General features: G+C 43.2%; 1 protein-coding gene across 4 annotated transcripts in view; it reads right to left on the bottom strand.

The window, feature by feature from the left end:
* Sec62 (SEC62 homolog, preprotein translocation factor) overlaps positions 1 to 962 on the bottom strand; it is a 28038-nt gene extending 27076 nt beyond the window's left edge. The window contains exon 1 of one of the 4 annotated variants that reach the window (XM_003463521.5): positions 846 to 962. In XM_003463521.5, the coding sequence (XP_003463569.3) occupies positions 846 to 881 (36 nt within the window). In that variant the 5' untranslated portion in view covers positions 882 to 962. Of the gene's footprint in view, positions 1 to 824 lie in introns of all 4 variants that reach the window. The other 3 variants (XM_023562258.2, XM_063227129.1, XM_063227130.1) reach the window with 3 other exon arrangements.
* Positions 963 to 15037: the final 14075 nt, after the last annotated feature.

Genomic DNA, 15037 nt, shown 5'->3' with positions numbered 1-15037 from the left:
AACAATTTACAACACGCTCTCGGTTTATGATGCTTTTGGTTTCTAAGCACATAAACAGATGAAGCAACTAACAAGCATCCTCAGTCTAAGATGTTTAACGTTATCTAATCCTCTTGGCAAACAACAGGAAGGACAAGAAAATTGCTGGGAAGAAATGCACAAATGACGCGCATGTGGAATGCGGGAGGGATGTTATGTAGGTTAAGATGACAAATTGACACGTGAAATATTTCTGGGCGCCACCAGCTCGTTGCAGCACCATCGGGGTTGTGTTTGTTTACGCCGTGTCGCCTGGAAGACAGCCAGGAAGCTTCAAGTGGACTATTAAATTAAAAAATGTTGAGGAGCTAGAAGGCTGGACGCGACGGATAAGCAGATCGCGGCCGGGCCTCTGCGGGAGCCGTGCAAGCCCAAGTCCTTCCTCCTCCGTAGTCTCCGTAGCGCACAAAGAGCGGGCTGCTTCGGGTCAGACCTGCGCCTCCTTCCACCCCAGTCACCGTGACCTCACTTTCCGGGCACCTGAGACGCGAGGATGTGCGAGCGAGCGAGCCAGGGGTCGCCGCGGGTGGGCGTCCGCGCCCGGGACGTGGCTGCCTTCGCAGCGCCAGGCTGGGGGACCGGCAGCCGCGCCCCCGCGGCCGGATCCGAGCGCTGCGCCACCTTCCTTCCCCGGCGCTCCGCCACCGCCCCCCCTCAGGCTCCTCACAGCGCCGCGGCCCGCGGCCAGTGGCCCCCCGCAGGAGCCCACCCTGCCTCTCCTCTGGCCGTGCCTTCTCGAAGCTTTCCCCATTTCTTCCACTTCCGAGACCGCCGAAGCCCCCTACCCCAGAGCTCGCCTTGGCTACCTGGATCCGCTTCTTGTGTCGCCTGCGTTCCGCCATGTTGGCCGCTCCGCCCGGTTCCTTCTGACGTGGAGCGAGGAGGGGGCGGTGGAAACCTCGCGAGAGCTCGGCCCGCGGCCCGTTATGTAACCCGGCGGGCGCGGGGGAGGGGGAGGCCGGCGGGCGCGCGGCGGCTGCGCTCTTCGGTCGGTCTCTGCGGTTGCCGGCCCGAGAGTCTCTGGAAGAGGCCAGGTTCGAGAAGTGAATCCGAGGATCGGAGGCCTCGGAAGAGTCCACGGTTCTCAGTGATGCCCGATCTTTTTATAAAGGAAGAGGGCTAAAGTTCTTTTTTGTGTTATGCTATTCTGCTCTTCAGGAACCATTTAGTTTCTTTCCCTGTATTATCTATAATTTGGAGGTATGTGTAGTCGGCAAGGCGGTAAGACAAATAACAAACAGTTGATCTATACATGAAATACTACTCAACAGATACAGAGTGTCTTTTAGATGCGAAATGTTAGGCTGGGACTATGGTGAACAATGAGAATATCTTGTGGACAGTGGCTCCCTCTCAAGCGATTTTGCCACCTTTAGAATTGTTTTAATTCACTCTCCCCATGTGCTCACTACTATTTGCTGCTTAGAGGATAACAATTTGGTTTCAGATGGCAGTGGTGGTGCATGCCTGTAATCCCAGCACTCTGGAGGCTGAGGCGGGAGGATTACTGTGAGTTTGAGCCCAGCCTGGAGTACCTCAGTGAGATTGCCTCCATACAAGAATAAAAAATTGGTTTGTAGCAGAAAATGCTCCCTCCTCTGCCAGTATGCTTCAGTTTGTGGTAGTTGCCCAGGTAACAGTTCCTCTTACTACTGTCTCCTAGAAATGGTTGGTTAGTGGTGCATGAACCAATCAATAAACTACCAAATACTCCGCTTCTATACTACCTGCTTATTTATCCTATATAAGCCCCAAACTACCAAGAATTAAAGCCGAATGTTTTGGGAATGATCCTGATCAATGCCATCAACAAACAATAAAGCTGCTTCCAAATCCTGGGTGATTCTTGTATTTGCTTTTTGTTGAAGGTTACTACCTCTTCCACTATTAGTGTAGTCCATTGTTCAAATCTAGTTGCTTTCTCTGCTAGCATCTTACAACCTATTTGACAGTTTTGGCCATCCACTTCTTGATTTACTTCCACCACCTTCAGCAGGCCTTTAGCCCCTCTCTTCTTTTTTCTAACAATGAACTTCCACTCACAGGCTTTAGGAAGCAGTAGCCTAATAGCTATGAAAAGTGATCCCTGTGTTTCACTTATGGTAACACTCAAGTTTCTTACCTTAGAAAACACTTCAAGACTCAACTGAGAGGAAACGGTAAGTAGTATGCAGACACTGTGTGAATAGGGCAAATTTTATGGAAGTAAATATAGGTAAAGAAATGTTAGACTCGTGTATAGCGAAGGTGTTTTTCTGACAGGACTCTGCCCACCACTCTATATCCGTCTTCTCTTATGAAACATCCTCCACTGTCATGTGGTTTTAGAATTGTCTTTACTGATTTTAACTACATCTCTCCTAAGCAGATGCTGTGGCGGAGGAAAGGTGCCAAGAGGTCTTAGGCCCAGGTTTGGCTTCTGTCCCCACTTACCCACCCCAGCGTGCAGCAGCACAGGTACACTAAGTGCTGACATGAAAATGCAAGTGGAAAATTCCACACGACCTCATGTGATGGATTATAGTCAAAATGCAGACACTAAAAATACTGTATAAAATTCAGGCTACACATAAAGTGTTTATGAAGCCAGTATATTTCATTGCATATGCAAATGTTCAGAAAAAAGTTCAAAATCTGAAACACTTCTGTTCTCAAACATTTTGGATAAGGGCAACTAAACTTGTGCAGCTTAACCCTTCTGACTTCTTTTTGGCTTTTCTTTATTTATCCACCTCTCAAATGTTCCTGACCACTGTAAATCTGAGGTAGGAAATTAGGGTGTGACAAAATTGGCTAGGGAAGTAGATATGACCTGTTAATTACAAAATCCATGCCAGACAGTTGTGGTGGCACATGCCTGAAGCCTTGGGAGGCACTTGGGAGGCTGAGGTAGGAGGATCACTGGGAGTTTGAGGCAAGCCTGGGTGACAAAGTGAATTCAAGGCCAGCCTGAACTGCATAGTGAAATCCTGTCTCAAAACAAAACAAAACAAAAAAAACCCCAAAAGAACCAAAAACATCCCAGAACACATGGACAGATCAATTCCCAAACCCATGTTCGTGGACTTCTTATGGGAATTCAAGCAGGTTTTCAATAAGGTAGCCTGGACTTGACCTTTCCTGAGGTGTTCCTATAGACAGCTAAATTAGGTAGAAATACAGTAGGAAGTCAGATAGGTATGGGCCTTTGGGAAAGTCAGTGCAAAAGATAAGAATGCATCAGGACTGTGACTGGAGCAGTATCTAAATATAAATATCAAATGGTTACTTTAGAATACTTCCCTAAGGGATAAATGGAGACTTGGGATTATCAATATCACCGTTTTGAAATTTCCTAGCATCTCTTTAGGGGTGGGCCATCATGTCCCACTTACTAAGACTGAATAAAACCACTAAGACTGAATATATCTTTTTTTTTTTTTTTTGGTGCCAGGGATCAAACTCATGACCTCACATTTGTGAAGCAGGCACTTACACCACTGAGCTAACCCCCCATAAAACCACTGGGACTAAAACGCTAACAGTAAAGATAGGGCTAAGACTACAGATTATCGACCAAGGTCAATGATGTCACCCATGCTACCATTAGATCAATATTACCTAAGTGACTATATTTGCAATCTTATTGGTTGGTCATAATTTTGACCCACCTCTTAATTTTGCTCTATAAAACTTCAAGAGATGGGCTCATGGTAACCCATTTTGGACTCCTCCTATCTCTCAGGAGCTGTTCTTATTCTCCATTCCTTTTCTCCAATAACTTTTCCTACTCTTAGTCTCTGTTGTTCCTTAGAATTAATCCTTTGGCTTTGGGAACATGTCTGCATATTTGACATTTAGTGTTTCCCCTATATTAGTGTGAAACTCCAGCTCCTTGTCTCAGGACCCCTATGTGGAAGTTGTCTCAGGTTTCCTCAAAATTTGGATGGCACAAAGGACACCAGATGCCAAGAAAATCTCGCTATCGTGACTACTCATAGCAGCCCAGATGCAGCATGTACTTTTATTTTTGTTTTGATCTTCTTTCTCCCTTGTTCTTCCCAAGTTCATTCTGCAAAACTGGTTTTTCTCATATCCCTTCACCCATCACTTTTCAGATAAACTTTTGGCACCATTTTTGGCCTCTCATCCAATTCTTTACTCCAGACTAGATCTGGAATCTATCTCCTGAAGGAGAGGTGAGCAACCCCCATGTATTTCCTGTTTTTCCTGTTCTCCTTTCTACATGGCCCATCCTTCAAGGGTCAGGTAACTTGTCACTTCTCCAGTGAAATCTTCCTAGATTTCTTTCTTCAGCAGACTCAGTTGTCCCTTCTGAAATATTCTGTACAAATCTTCAAGATAGTTTATATAATGTACGTTATAATTTTTGCTTTTCCTTTTTTTTTTGGTACCGAGGATCGAACTCACGACTGCGCGCTTGCAAGGCAAGCACTTATGCCACTGAGCTAAATCCCCAGCCCTTGTTGCTTTTCTTTTCATCAGACTGTTATGTGACTTTGAAATGATTCCTACACTTACATAGTTTTCCCCATGTGTTGACTCAGATCTCTGGTGGTGGTCAAGCTAATTTCTCCCAAGAAGGCTGGTAGAAAAGCACATCTCTAACTAGCTTGACTTTTCATAGAGGCCAGTTTTCATCTTGTTTGAGCAATTAGACTTAAACAATTTTGGTACTCATTCCATATGTAATCAATATGCTTCGTCTGTACAATGTCTTCCCTACAAAGTTTAAGTTATTCTCCTCATTTTATGTGAATTCAAGAAAACATTGTAGGACAACATATGTGTGGTTTGTGAAATCATACTTTGATCAGTTCTTTATTTTTCGCATGCATGATACAGACTGAACCTTTTAAAGGCAAGAACTGTGCCTTAGTTTTCTGCTCTCAGTAGCTCCTAGTGCCTGGCTCAGAGTAAATGCGTGTTGGTGGAGTGAATAGCGAATGATGAAAATGGTAGGGAGCTTCAGTAAGTGAGAGAAAAATGCTGAAAGAACAGGCAAAGTTCTATTGGGATGCTTTATTGTGCATCTCTATTGTCTATATGGTCCTCTGGAATATGCAGATAACCAATTTAGAAAGAATATTCCATAGACATGGTTAAGGAAGCAATTTCCTATGCAAGAGGAGAGATTCTAGGAACCATCTGGCTTGATTCCCTGTACCTGTAGATTTACACAAAAACAGAGACAAATAAAGATCCATTCACCCAACCTACTTCTAACCCAGCAATTTGAGAGAAAATACAGGGCTTGACCAAAGTAAATCTGCTAAATTAAAACCTGTTACACAAGGAAAGGCAGCTAAATCTCACATAGCAGATTATTACTATACTCAAAGCTTGTTTTCTGTGTAAACCCAGTACTCATGGGAAGAGAGCAAAGGGATGACAAGTGTGACAGAAGTTTAGCTGACACATAATTCGTGAAACTGAAGTCATAGCAACAAAAATGAAAACAAGCGGACAACCTGGGACTTCTGGATCTAGACCTCCCATGGAGACTGGGGGTCAAATCTCAACACTGTGTCCTTCTTCCAATGGTCTCAAATAATTTCCTGACGACTCTTATGCTCAAGTGTTGATATTTATCTGATATCTAATAATGAGATGTCTCTGAAATGAATGTATAGGTTGGGTAATTTAGCTTTAAAGTAATTCAGTGGAAACTATTACAAGTGGTAATTATGAGTCTCAAATTAATTATGTTATCAAATTACAGTTACTAGTTATTATTTTCCCTTGAGGATCTACATAAGAAAGTACTGAAATATGACATTTTATATTTCATGTGACATGTTGTCTTGGGAAAATCGAGCATTGACAGCTTGGCGATCCTAAACTGGACAATATTCTCCATCTGTTTTTTTTTTTTTTTACAGGCAGGAGAAATATATTCCAAGGTGACTGACAGTCTATGAGTGTTCCATAGTTCTAAAACTTCCAGCTGTGTGGTTTAATTCCTAGTTGATTCTCTTGTGGCATGGGCTACTATTATGGTTGATACATTGTGTCAACTTGAGAAATTTAGAAATTCAGCTAAGAAACTCAGCATCAATCCAGGCACTTAGAAAATCAATTTAGAAAGAATGTACCTTAGATTTAGTTAAGGAAGAATTCCCTATGCAAGAAGAGAGATTCTAGGAATCATCTTGCTTGATTTCCTGTACCTGAGGTTTACACAAGAGCAGAGACAAATAACTCAACTTCTACAGCTAAGAGAGAGGAAAGCCTGGCTACTGCTCCAGCTGGCAGCACACCTCAGCATCATTTACGTGGTGCTAGGTGTAGGTACACACAGAATGCAAGATGTTTGAGGTTAAAAAGGTTTCCACTTCAATTTCAGAAGATCTGGAAGGCCAGGCAATGTGCCCGGAGAGGACAATGTGTGAAGCTAAGAGCATGAAGCTGAAGGTGCAGTAGAGACTCCAACAGTTTGGAAAAGCCAGGAGCATAGATCATCTAAGGAAATCTATAAGAAGGGAGCAAAACTTGCCCAAGAGAGAACTGTGGGAGCTACAACCACCACAAGTGCTGTAGGGGGGGGAGTCATTCAAGCCTTTTGAAGCTCAAAACTGGATTGTTCCAGATGCTAGATGTGGAACTCTAGGACTTAATGTTTGCTCTGCAGGATTTTGGACTTGCTTTGGTCCCATTCCTTTGTATGTCCCTGATTGTATCCTTTGGAATGGTCATGTTTATATAGTGCTTTTGAATGTTGGAAGTATTTAACTTTGTTTTCATTTGTACAGGGAGTTATAGCTAAGAGTTTGCCTTAGTTCTCAGAGGATACTTGGGACTTGAACTTTTCATCAGTGATGAAACTGTTAGGACTTTGGCAACTCTTGAAGATGGACTAAATGTCTTTTGCATAAAGGGATGTACATGATTCTTTGAGGGGGTCAAGGGGAAAATATTATGGTTCTAATGTAACATAATGTTGATAAACTTAATGCTGGTCTTAAGGATTGTTAAAACTGTTATAATGTTCAAGTTGTAAAAAGGTAAGAATAAGCATGTCTTGGTATCTGGAGGCTGGTTTAAACAAAATATGTCTGGTTGCCAAGTTGACAAGGCATGGATTGTTACGGTTGATACATTGTGCAACTTGAGAAATTTAGAAATTTAACTAAGAGACTCAGCAGTGAGCCAGGATGCTATTTTGTAAATATCCTCAGCCTGTGCAAGAGGAGGGCACAGAGGTGGTGAGTGTTGTAACCACCCCATGGGGGCGGGGTGTGTGGTCTGCTTACAGTATAGGGGAGGAGAAGAGGCTTGTGCTCTCTCTTTTTTGTTTTGGTTGCTTTTGCTGGCTACTACCTTGAAGTGTGCTACATCACCTTGCCTTGAAGTGTGAATTGATTATGGACTGAAACCTCCACAGTGAGCTAAATAAATCTGTCCTTCCTTCATTTTGGATGTTGTGTATTTTGTCTTAGCAATGAGAGAAAAGTAATCAAGACAGGTAGATTTTGACACAAGTGGGAGCTGTCCCAGTATAGAACTTCACAGTCAGAAGTAGGTAGTTGATGGCTAGTCCAGGAGAAGAATCTTCAGCCCAAACTTAAGGAAAGAGAATCTTGAGAAATTCAGAGCTGGTTTCATCTGTGTGTGTGTCCATTAATCGCCATTTTTCTTCTTGGGGGTCTATGACAGCAAGCAGGAAATGTGGTTGTGGAGCTGGAAGGGACAGAGCAGCAGACTGTCCTGGAGACCATCTAACTTAGATAAGATGTCTCTCCCCAGGAGTGGGATTGAGCACTCTGGAAAGTAAAGGAACTCATGTGTGATTTGATATTCTCTCAGGCTTTGTGCCTGGCAGAAGGAGCGGGAGGCAGGGGTCCCAGTTGCCCCAGTGATGGGAACCTTGTCTCTGACAGGAGCAATAGGTTGGACAACAGAGCATTTCGTCCTATGTCTACCAAGAAAGTCATAGGTTGGCCCCCAGTACAGATGTAGACCATGGGCTCCAGGGGCCCAGCTGAGGTAGGGAACCTGGTCTGCCCTAGCCTGAGTTCATCAGACTAATGAAAGTTGTCATCTACTCCAAGTTGGGAATTTTGAGAATCCTTTAGTCTGACTGGGCATTCATTCTTCGAGTGTTTGTAGGCCTTATATCTTGTGTGTTGGTCCTTGGTCAGAGGTTATGACCATCTACCAGACTGCAAGGAGTTAGGGTCATAGAGAAGGAGGAATGGCTGAGGTTCAGGAGACAGCTGATGGGTTTTGAGGCTGTGGTTGGGGAGGAACTGGTCTGTCAGGAGCCATGGTAAGGACAGAGGATTTTCATTTAGTGTGGTAGTTGGCTTCACAGTGTTATTTCCATTTTTCCTCATGTTCATGACTGGTATAGACTTTACTGGCATCTGGGAGAAGCTGGGTTGCATTCATTTCTGCAAAGCCATCTACCTTCTGGATTTTCTTGTGGATATCAGGTGCTGCTCATACAATGTAAGCTGCATTTACCATCTGTAGGTTTTCTGCGGTCTCAGGGTCAAAAGGAGTGTAGATTTTGTAGGCTTCACAGAGTGTCATAAAAGTCTGAAGGACTTTCTCTAGGCTTCGGGTAATAGTAGTAACTTTTGGCATACCGATTGGCTCCCCCCCCCCCTTGATACCTTTGAGAAGGGCTTGATTGTTTCTCTGGATTGCTTTGTTGTTTGTTTTTTTGTTTATTTTTTTTGCAGAGGTGTTGTAATCCTAGGTGAGGCAATTTTTGGGAAAGGCTATGGCAACTCATCCTTCAGGGCTGATGGTCCATGGAGGGCCCTCTCCCTTCACCAGTTGTTTTTTTCCCTCTCAAGGTGAAGTAACATTTCTCAGTGTTTAACAGGGTCAAGATTGGCTGTGAAGCAGGGGAGGGTGGGAGGGTTTGCGGCCAAATGCAGGAAAAGACTGACTGGACGCTTGGACTGGAAGGAGATGGGGCAGGCTGGTGTGAGGCTGGAAGTGGAGTCTCGAGTGGGAGGAGAAGGGTGGACCAGTAGAACTGCAGGTGGCAGCAGCATCTGTGGCGGCCCTCAGTGGAGTGTAAAATCTGCCATGGAGGAATCCTCAGGGAGCATGGATTTTTGTGAGGGAGTCTGTTCAGGTGCAGAGCTGGTTTGTTTTCATTTTAACTCCATAATCACCAGAAAAGCCCTTTAAAAAAATCTTCAAGATACATCCCAAAGTTGTAGGCTTTGACGAATTAGGTCCCATTTTGACTCCGTTACATGTATGTGATGTTCCTTGGTTTGGAACTGAAAGAGACAGACAAAGGTGGGGTCTTTGATAGAGGATCAGTTAGATGCTTGCCTGGCCACTCCCTTCTAGAGGGTAAAGATCTGTCTTAGCAATAGGTGCATCTGTGACTCCAGGTTAGTCAATGACCCCCACTATGGAGGTGTGAGTCACCTTCAAGCCCTATGACAAATCCTAGACCTGCAGGACAAGCCCACAAAACTCCATAGCCTAACCTGTGGAGCTATACAAACGAACATCTGAAGCATGTGAATTCACCAGAGATGTTGTAAATTCACTCACACATTTATTCAGAGGTTAAAACATTCCACCCTCCACACATAAAACAGAAACTAACTAGGAGGTGATTAAGCTCTTCTATATTTGGGATGGACTGACTACCCAAAAAACAAAAAACCCAGGATGGCCTTAGTGTGATTTAAAAGTCCAGATGGTTCAGTTTCGTGCTCCTTTAGAGCTGGCAATGGAGGTAAGGTGTGCCAGGCCGTCCTAGAGACTGTGGAGGGACCTCAGAAGTCAGTTAGAGGGGCATGCCTCCTGTCCCAGTGCTGTTGGGATTCAGAGTGGGGAAGACCTGCCTTCATGACCCATGGCAAGGGCTATGCAGGGCTGGAGTTGTCTTCTCTCAAAGACATTAGTAGCCAGGAGCTCAGGAGAATAAAGGAAATTTTATTAACCACAGCAGATCCCAGAGGAATAATCTCTAAAGTTTGAGTTGCTCCTTTTATGGAGTTTGTCTTTTTTATAGGGTAGCAGACAGAAGTTACAAAAACTAGCTAAGTTTTAGCTGAAGGCTATTGTACAGTGGGTATTTTGCGGTGAGCATAGTTGTAGGTAGCAAAGTTGTTTTTAGCACATTATGGAGAAACACTCAGACTGTTTCAAAGTTCAGGGGCATCTCAAGACACCCAAGGTCATGGCCCTGCTTGTCTGATGCATGTGCACAGTGAGATAACAGTTATGTAACATGACTTAGCACAGATAAACATGCATGTGCTGGTTACGGCACTGTGTAAGAATGTAAATATGAGATTAAAATGTGCGTAAGAATTATACAATAAAGATGCAGGTGGCTCTTGCTTTCTTGTGCTCTGCTCTGCTCCATGCTGCCTGCTGTTGTTGATGTCTTACACATACATGTTCTTTAACCTTGAGAACTCACCTGTGAAAATCTTCTTTGGGTGCCCCAAATGGGCTGACACACATTCATAGAAGTTTCAGTTTCATAGCAAATCATGTGATTTAGTTGACTTTAGTTGCTGAGAACAGCTTTATTGAACAAAAATGGCTGCAGATAGGTCACGATTTCTGTTTTAATGAAATTTAGTCTTCCCTTCACTCCTACAGATATGCATACAAATTTATGAGACTGTATGTATGACCAAAAAAGTGAAATGTAGTATGTTCCCATTTTCACGAAAAAGTGATACAGTTTGGAGGTTGAATATTCCTCGATGGTCTAAATATTAAAGACTCTTTAGCCAGGATGGTAGAAGATGCTTTGAGTCTTAAGGGGTGAGGGCTTTGGAAATACCTTATGTCATAGGGGTTACGCTATTGAAAGGGATTGTAGGACTCAGGCCTGTCTCTCTCTGCTCCAGTTTGAGATGTGACTGTTCTTCTGACATGTGTTCCCACTGTGAGGTGCAGCCACCCACCCTCACTGAAAGCCAGGCTAAAACTTCCACCTCCATAGTGTGGACAGCACTGAAATACCACCATTCCACCAAGCTTGGTTCTCTGGTACACTAGTCTAGGGACAGAGTATTCAAAGCCACAGAGATGTCAAAGAATGGGGAATGGACAAACCTGGCTGTATTGGCTGATTGAAGAAAGCAGACACTCTGAGGATGGTGAGTTTCCAAAGCTCCATGCACCGGAGTAGACAGGCTCCCTCCACCGCTCAACCTACTCCTGCAAAGGCAGGGGGAGGAGGCAGCTCAGCATAACCTAGATCACACAGAAACGTCTTGTCTCTGCATGTTCTAGAGGAATTGGTGTGGGGTTTTAAATGTCTTGGATTTCTTTTGCTTAGGTGTTAAGTTCTCAAACAGAATTCATTGTTCTCAAGTGAGCAAAGAGCTGTTATCTGTTTATAACCTTGAAAATGAGGGAGTATTTTGGACATGACAAAACAAAGTGTGCAGCCCTGAAACAAGGAAGGGAATCTCAGACAGAATTACCACGATGGCCTGATGTTCTGACTGAGAAGTAATGGAAGCCACACACAGAAGAGGCCAGTTTGTTTGTTTGTTTATGTTGTTCCTTGTTGGGCTTCTTGTTTTTAGTTTTTCCAATTTAACTGCAGAAAGTATTCACAGGCAGGAAAAACATGGCTGGATTTCCTATAAGACTTTTCACTATTTAGAACACGAGTGTTGCCAAACCAGGTTTTGTTGTACTAGCACTTCAAGGCATAGTTCCTGCCTCTTTTCTAAAATGTTTGCATATGTGTGATACACATGCATATGTATGTTTAGCTAAGTAAGTACATCTCAGAACATTAACTGCTAGAAATTTTGTAGGCCAAAGACAATGCTTTCATTTCATAGATTAGAAAACAGAAGCATAACTAAGTAAAATGAGAAATAAAAGGGCTCAATTGGAATTCAAACCTAGATCTTTTGGCTCCAAATTGTTTTGTTATAGGAAACTAAATTAGGTAAAAATGTTATAGGCAGTTAGATAGGGCTATACCCTTAAGACAAAAGATGAAACAGTAGCACTTAATACTTCCTAAGGATAAACATCAGGGACTGATATTCTAAATAGGTTTGGATCACCACGAGGAAGTCGGAAGAAGCCACTAAGCCACCTGCTTACAGGAAAGGCTCTGTACTGTATTCATGCCCACTTGCTACACGACTCGCTTCCGTACTTGATCCCAATTTAATCCTTTACCTGAGCAAATATACTTGTAATCTTATTGGTTGACATAGTTGTGTCTCAACTCATGCCCAGTTTGCAACTTCCCATTTTCCCTACCTTGAACCTGCCTCACTTTGTGGTTTTGCTCTATAAAAATCCTTAGAAAAGGCAGGGTCTTTGGCAACCCGTTTTGGACCCCTTCTGTTTCTCTCTCAGACAGAAACTTACTTTCTCTCAATAAATATATTCTGCTCTTCACTGCTGCTGTTCCTAAAATTCATTCTTCAATTTTAGAGAACATGAACTCACACTGAACATCTAGCAGGAGTTTCTTTTCCCTGTATCAGTCTCATTCGTGAAGCACTGCCAATAGTCCTGTGCTTTCTTTCTTTTTTTTTTTTTTTTTTTTGTCTTTTTCGTTTTTATCGGTACCAGGGATCGCACTCACGACTGCCTGCTTGCAAGGCAGGCGTTTATGCCGCTGAGCTAAATCCCCAGCCCCAGTCCTGTGCTTTTTAAGTAGTTTTCCAAAGAGCATAGGCGCAGTATGGTGTTTTCTGGGAGGTTTGAGGTAAGTCCTTGACTGCCGCTCCTTTGGCAGGTGCATGAGAACAGAATGGTTCAGCAGTTGCTATATGGACATTACATTATTCACACTTTTATTACAACCTAATCATGAAGGACTGTGTTAGGTTCTGTGAGAAATGAGAGATGAATAAGTTAGTGGTGCATAAAGATATTCAAGAAAGAATTTTCAAAGATGCTCATAAGGAATCTTTACAGTAAGATTCCAGAGGAAGTGTGAGCGAGCTTTGAATGTATATTGAATTGTTAAGTGATAGACTTAGAGACCACTACCTTTCATCTCTGGTTTCTCCAAGTTTCTGTATTTTACATAATAAATACATTCATTGCTTTTGTAATTTTTAAAAGTTTATTTTTAGCTGGGTGTGGTAGAGCACGTCTCAAACAAAAGAAAACAAAACAAAACACTACAGTCAACTAATAAGGTTACAAGTGTAGTAGCTTAAGAAATATTGATCCAATGGGAAATCACAAGGTGGGACAAAACTATGGTGAATCAATAAGATTATAACAAGTATGATTTAGGTTAATGTTGATTAAGAGGAAATCAAATGAGAAAGCAAGTCATGTAGCAATCGCACATGGGATGAACAAGACTTTCCTGGAACAAATGGATTAAGGAGGTTTGGGTCCTCCATCAAAAAGGTGACTGGAATCTAATTAGAATATCAATCACTGATGTCCATCCTTAGGAGAACTATGTGGGTTAGTGTTCTTTTTCTTGAAGTCTGGCCTTTAGTGAATGTGCCTCTTGCCACAATCTTTTTTTGTTTTAAACACGATTTCACTATGTAGTGCAGGCTGGCCTCAAACTCTTAGTGATCCTCTGGCCTCAGCCTCCTAAGTGCTGGGGTTACAGGTATGGGCCACCACACCTGGCCAGGACTGTCTTCTACACTGAGGGCCCAGCCCTATCTAACTGCCTGTAATGTTTATAACTAATTTAGCTGCCTACAATAGTATGAAGAGGTGAGGTTTTAGGGAGGTGATTAGGACATAAGGAACTCTGCACTCAAGGGGGGATTAATGCTGTTAGAAAAGAGTTCGAAGCTCAAAAGGCTAAGGCAGGAGGATCACTGTGGGTTCGAGGCCAGCCTGGGGTACATAGTGAGTTTAAGATAGCCTGAACTACAGAGTGGACCCTGTCTCAAAAAGCAAAACCAAACAAACAAACAATACACCCTAACAAAAAACTTCCTTTCCCCCTTCCTGCAACATAGACTTACTTATGCTATAACTAAGGTGGCTATCTGGTTAATAAAATCCCTTCCAGTTCTTGATATCATTTGAGCAACTACATCAGCCGAAAGCAAGATGTCTACATTTTCAGTTACACGATTTAATAAATTTCATTTATGTTTAAGCCTGTGTGAGCTGGGTTTTCTGATAATGTGTGTATGAGTCAGGATCTTGGCAATGCACACAAAGCACATCTAAATGAGTTGCTCACAAGATAGTGAAGGACCAATTACAAACGTGTGGGAAGAAACCAACATGGACTAACAATGGCAGACAACCATCCCAGCCCTTAGCCTGAGATGACCAGGAAAGGGCCGGGTGCCCCAGAAACAGGACTTGGGAGAGTAGGATGGTAGCTACAGAAGACAGTTGCCGGCCAGAAGCAGCAGCTTCTGTGAAGAAAGTAGGAAGGGCGTCAAATAATCTACACTCTTCCCTCTCTGTTTCTTCCTGGCCCTCGACCTCCTTTTTCTGGCTTCCATTGGCTGAGCTGAGTCGGAGTCAGAGAGAAGGGAGGCTGATGTAGTCTTTGAAAGAGTTTTCTGGCACAATAGAGAAGCAAAAGTACAAAAAGAACAGGTTTATTGAGATGAGGACGTGTGAAGAAGCACACACCCCATGGTGGCTGTGGGTCTCTATGTCCCATATTGAGCAGGGGTGGTGCTTAGGGCGGGCATTGCTGACGTGCTAAGAGCTGATTGGTATTTTCTTCTTGCACAAACAGGAAGAGAGTTGCAATTAAGGCTGAGGAAGAAGCAGGAAGTGGTAAGATTTCCCACCGCATTAGACCACTGCCTCCTAACCCTACAGTAATTTATTCTAGGACAAAACTCTTTCAGTCTTCTGAAGTCTGCCTCTTGGGCACAAAGCACAATGGAAAGGCCCTGGGAAGACAATGAACATTATCTTATGATTCTTTTTTTTTTTTTTTTTTTTGTCTTTTTCCTTTTTATCGGTACCGGGCGCGCTTTACAAGGCAGGCGCTTATGCCGCTGAGCTAAATCCCCAGCCCCTATCTTATGATTCTAACACATTGCTTTACAAAGCATCCTGGGATTACTAG

Source organism: Cavia porcellus, unplaced genomic scaffold (assembly GCF_034190915.1).
Source record: "Cavia porcellus strain 051 isolate PalLab524CR breed Dunkin Hartley unplaced genomic scaffold, mCavPor4.1 scaffold_17, whole genome shotgun sequence".
In the NCBI taxonomy this organism is placed as follows: domain Eukaryota; kingdom Metazoa; phylum Chordata; class Mammalia; order Rodentia; family Caviidae; genus Cavia; species Cavia porcellus.
The sequence above is the reverse complement of the archived record's forward strand: the minus strand, read 5'-3'. Positions and strand labels throughout refer to the sequence as shown.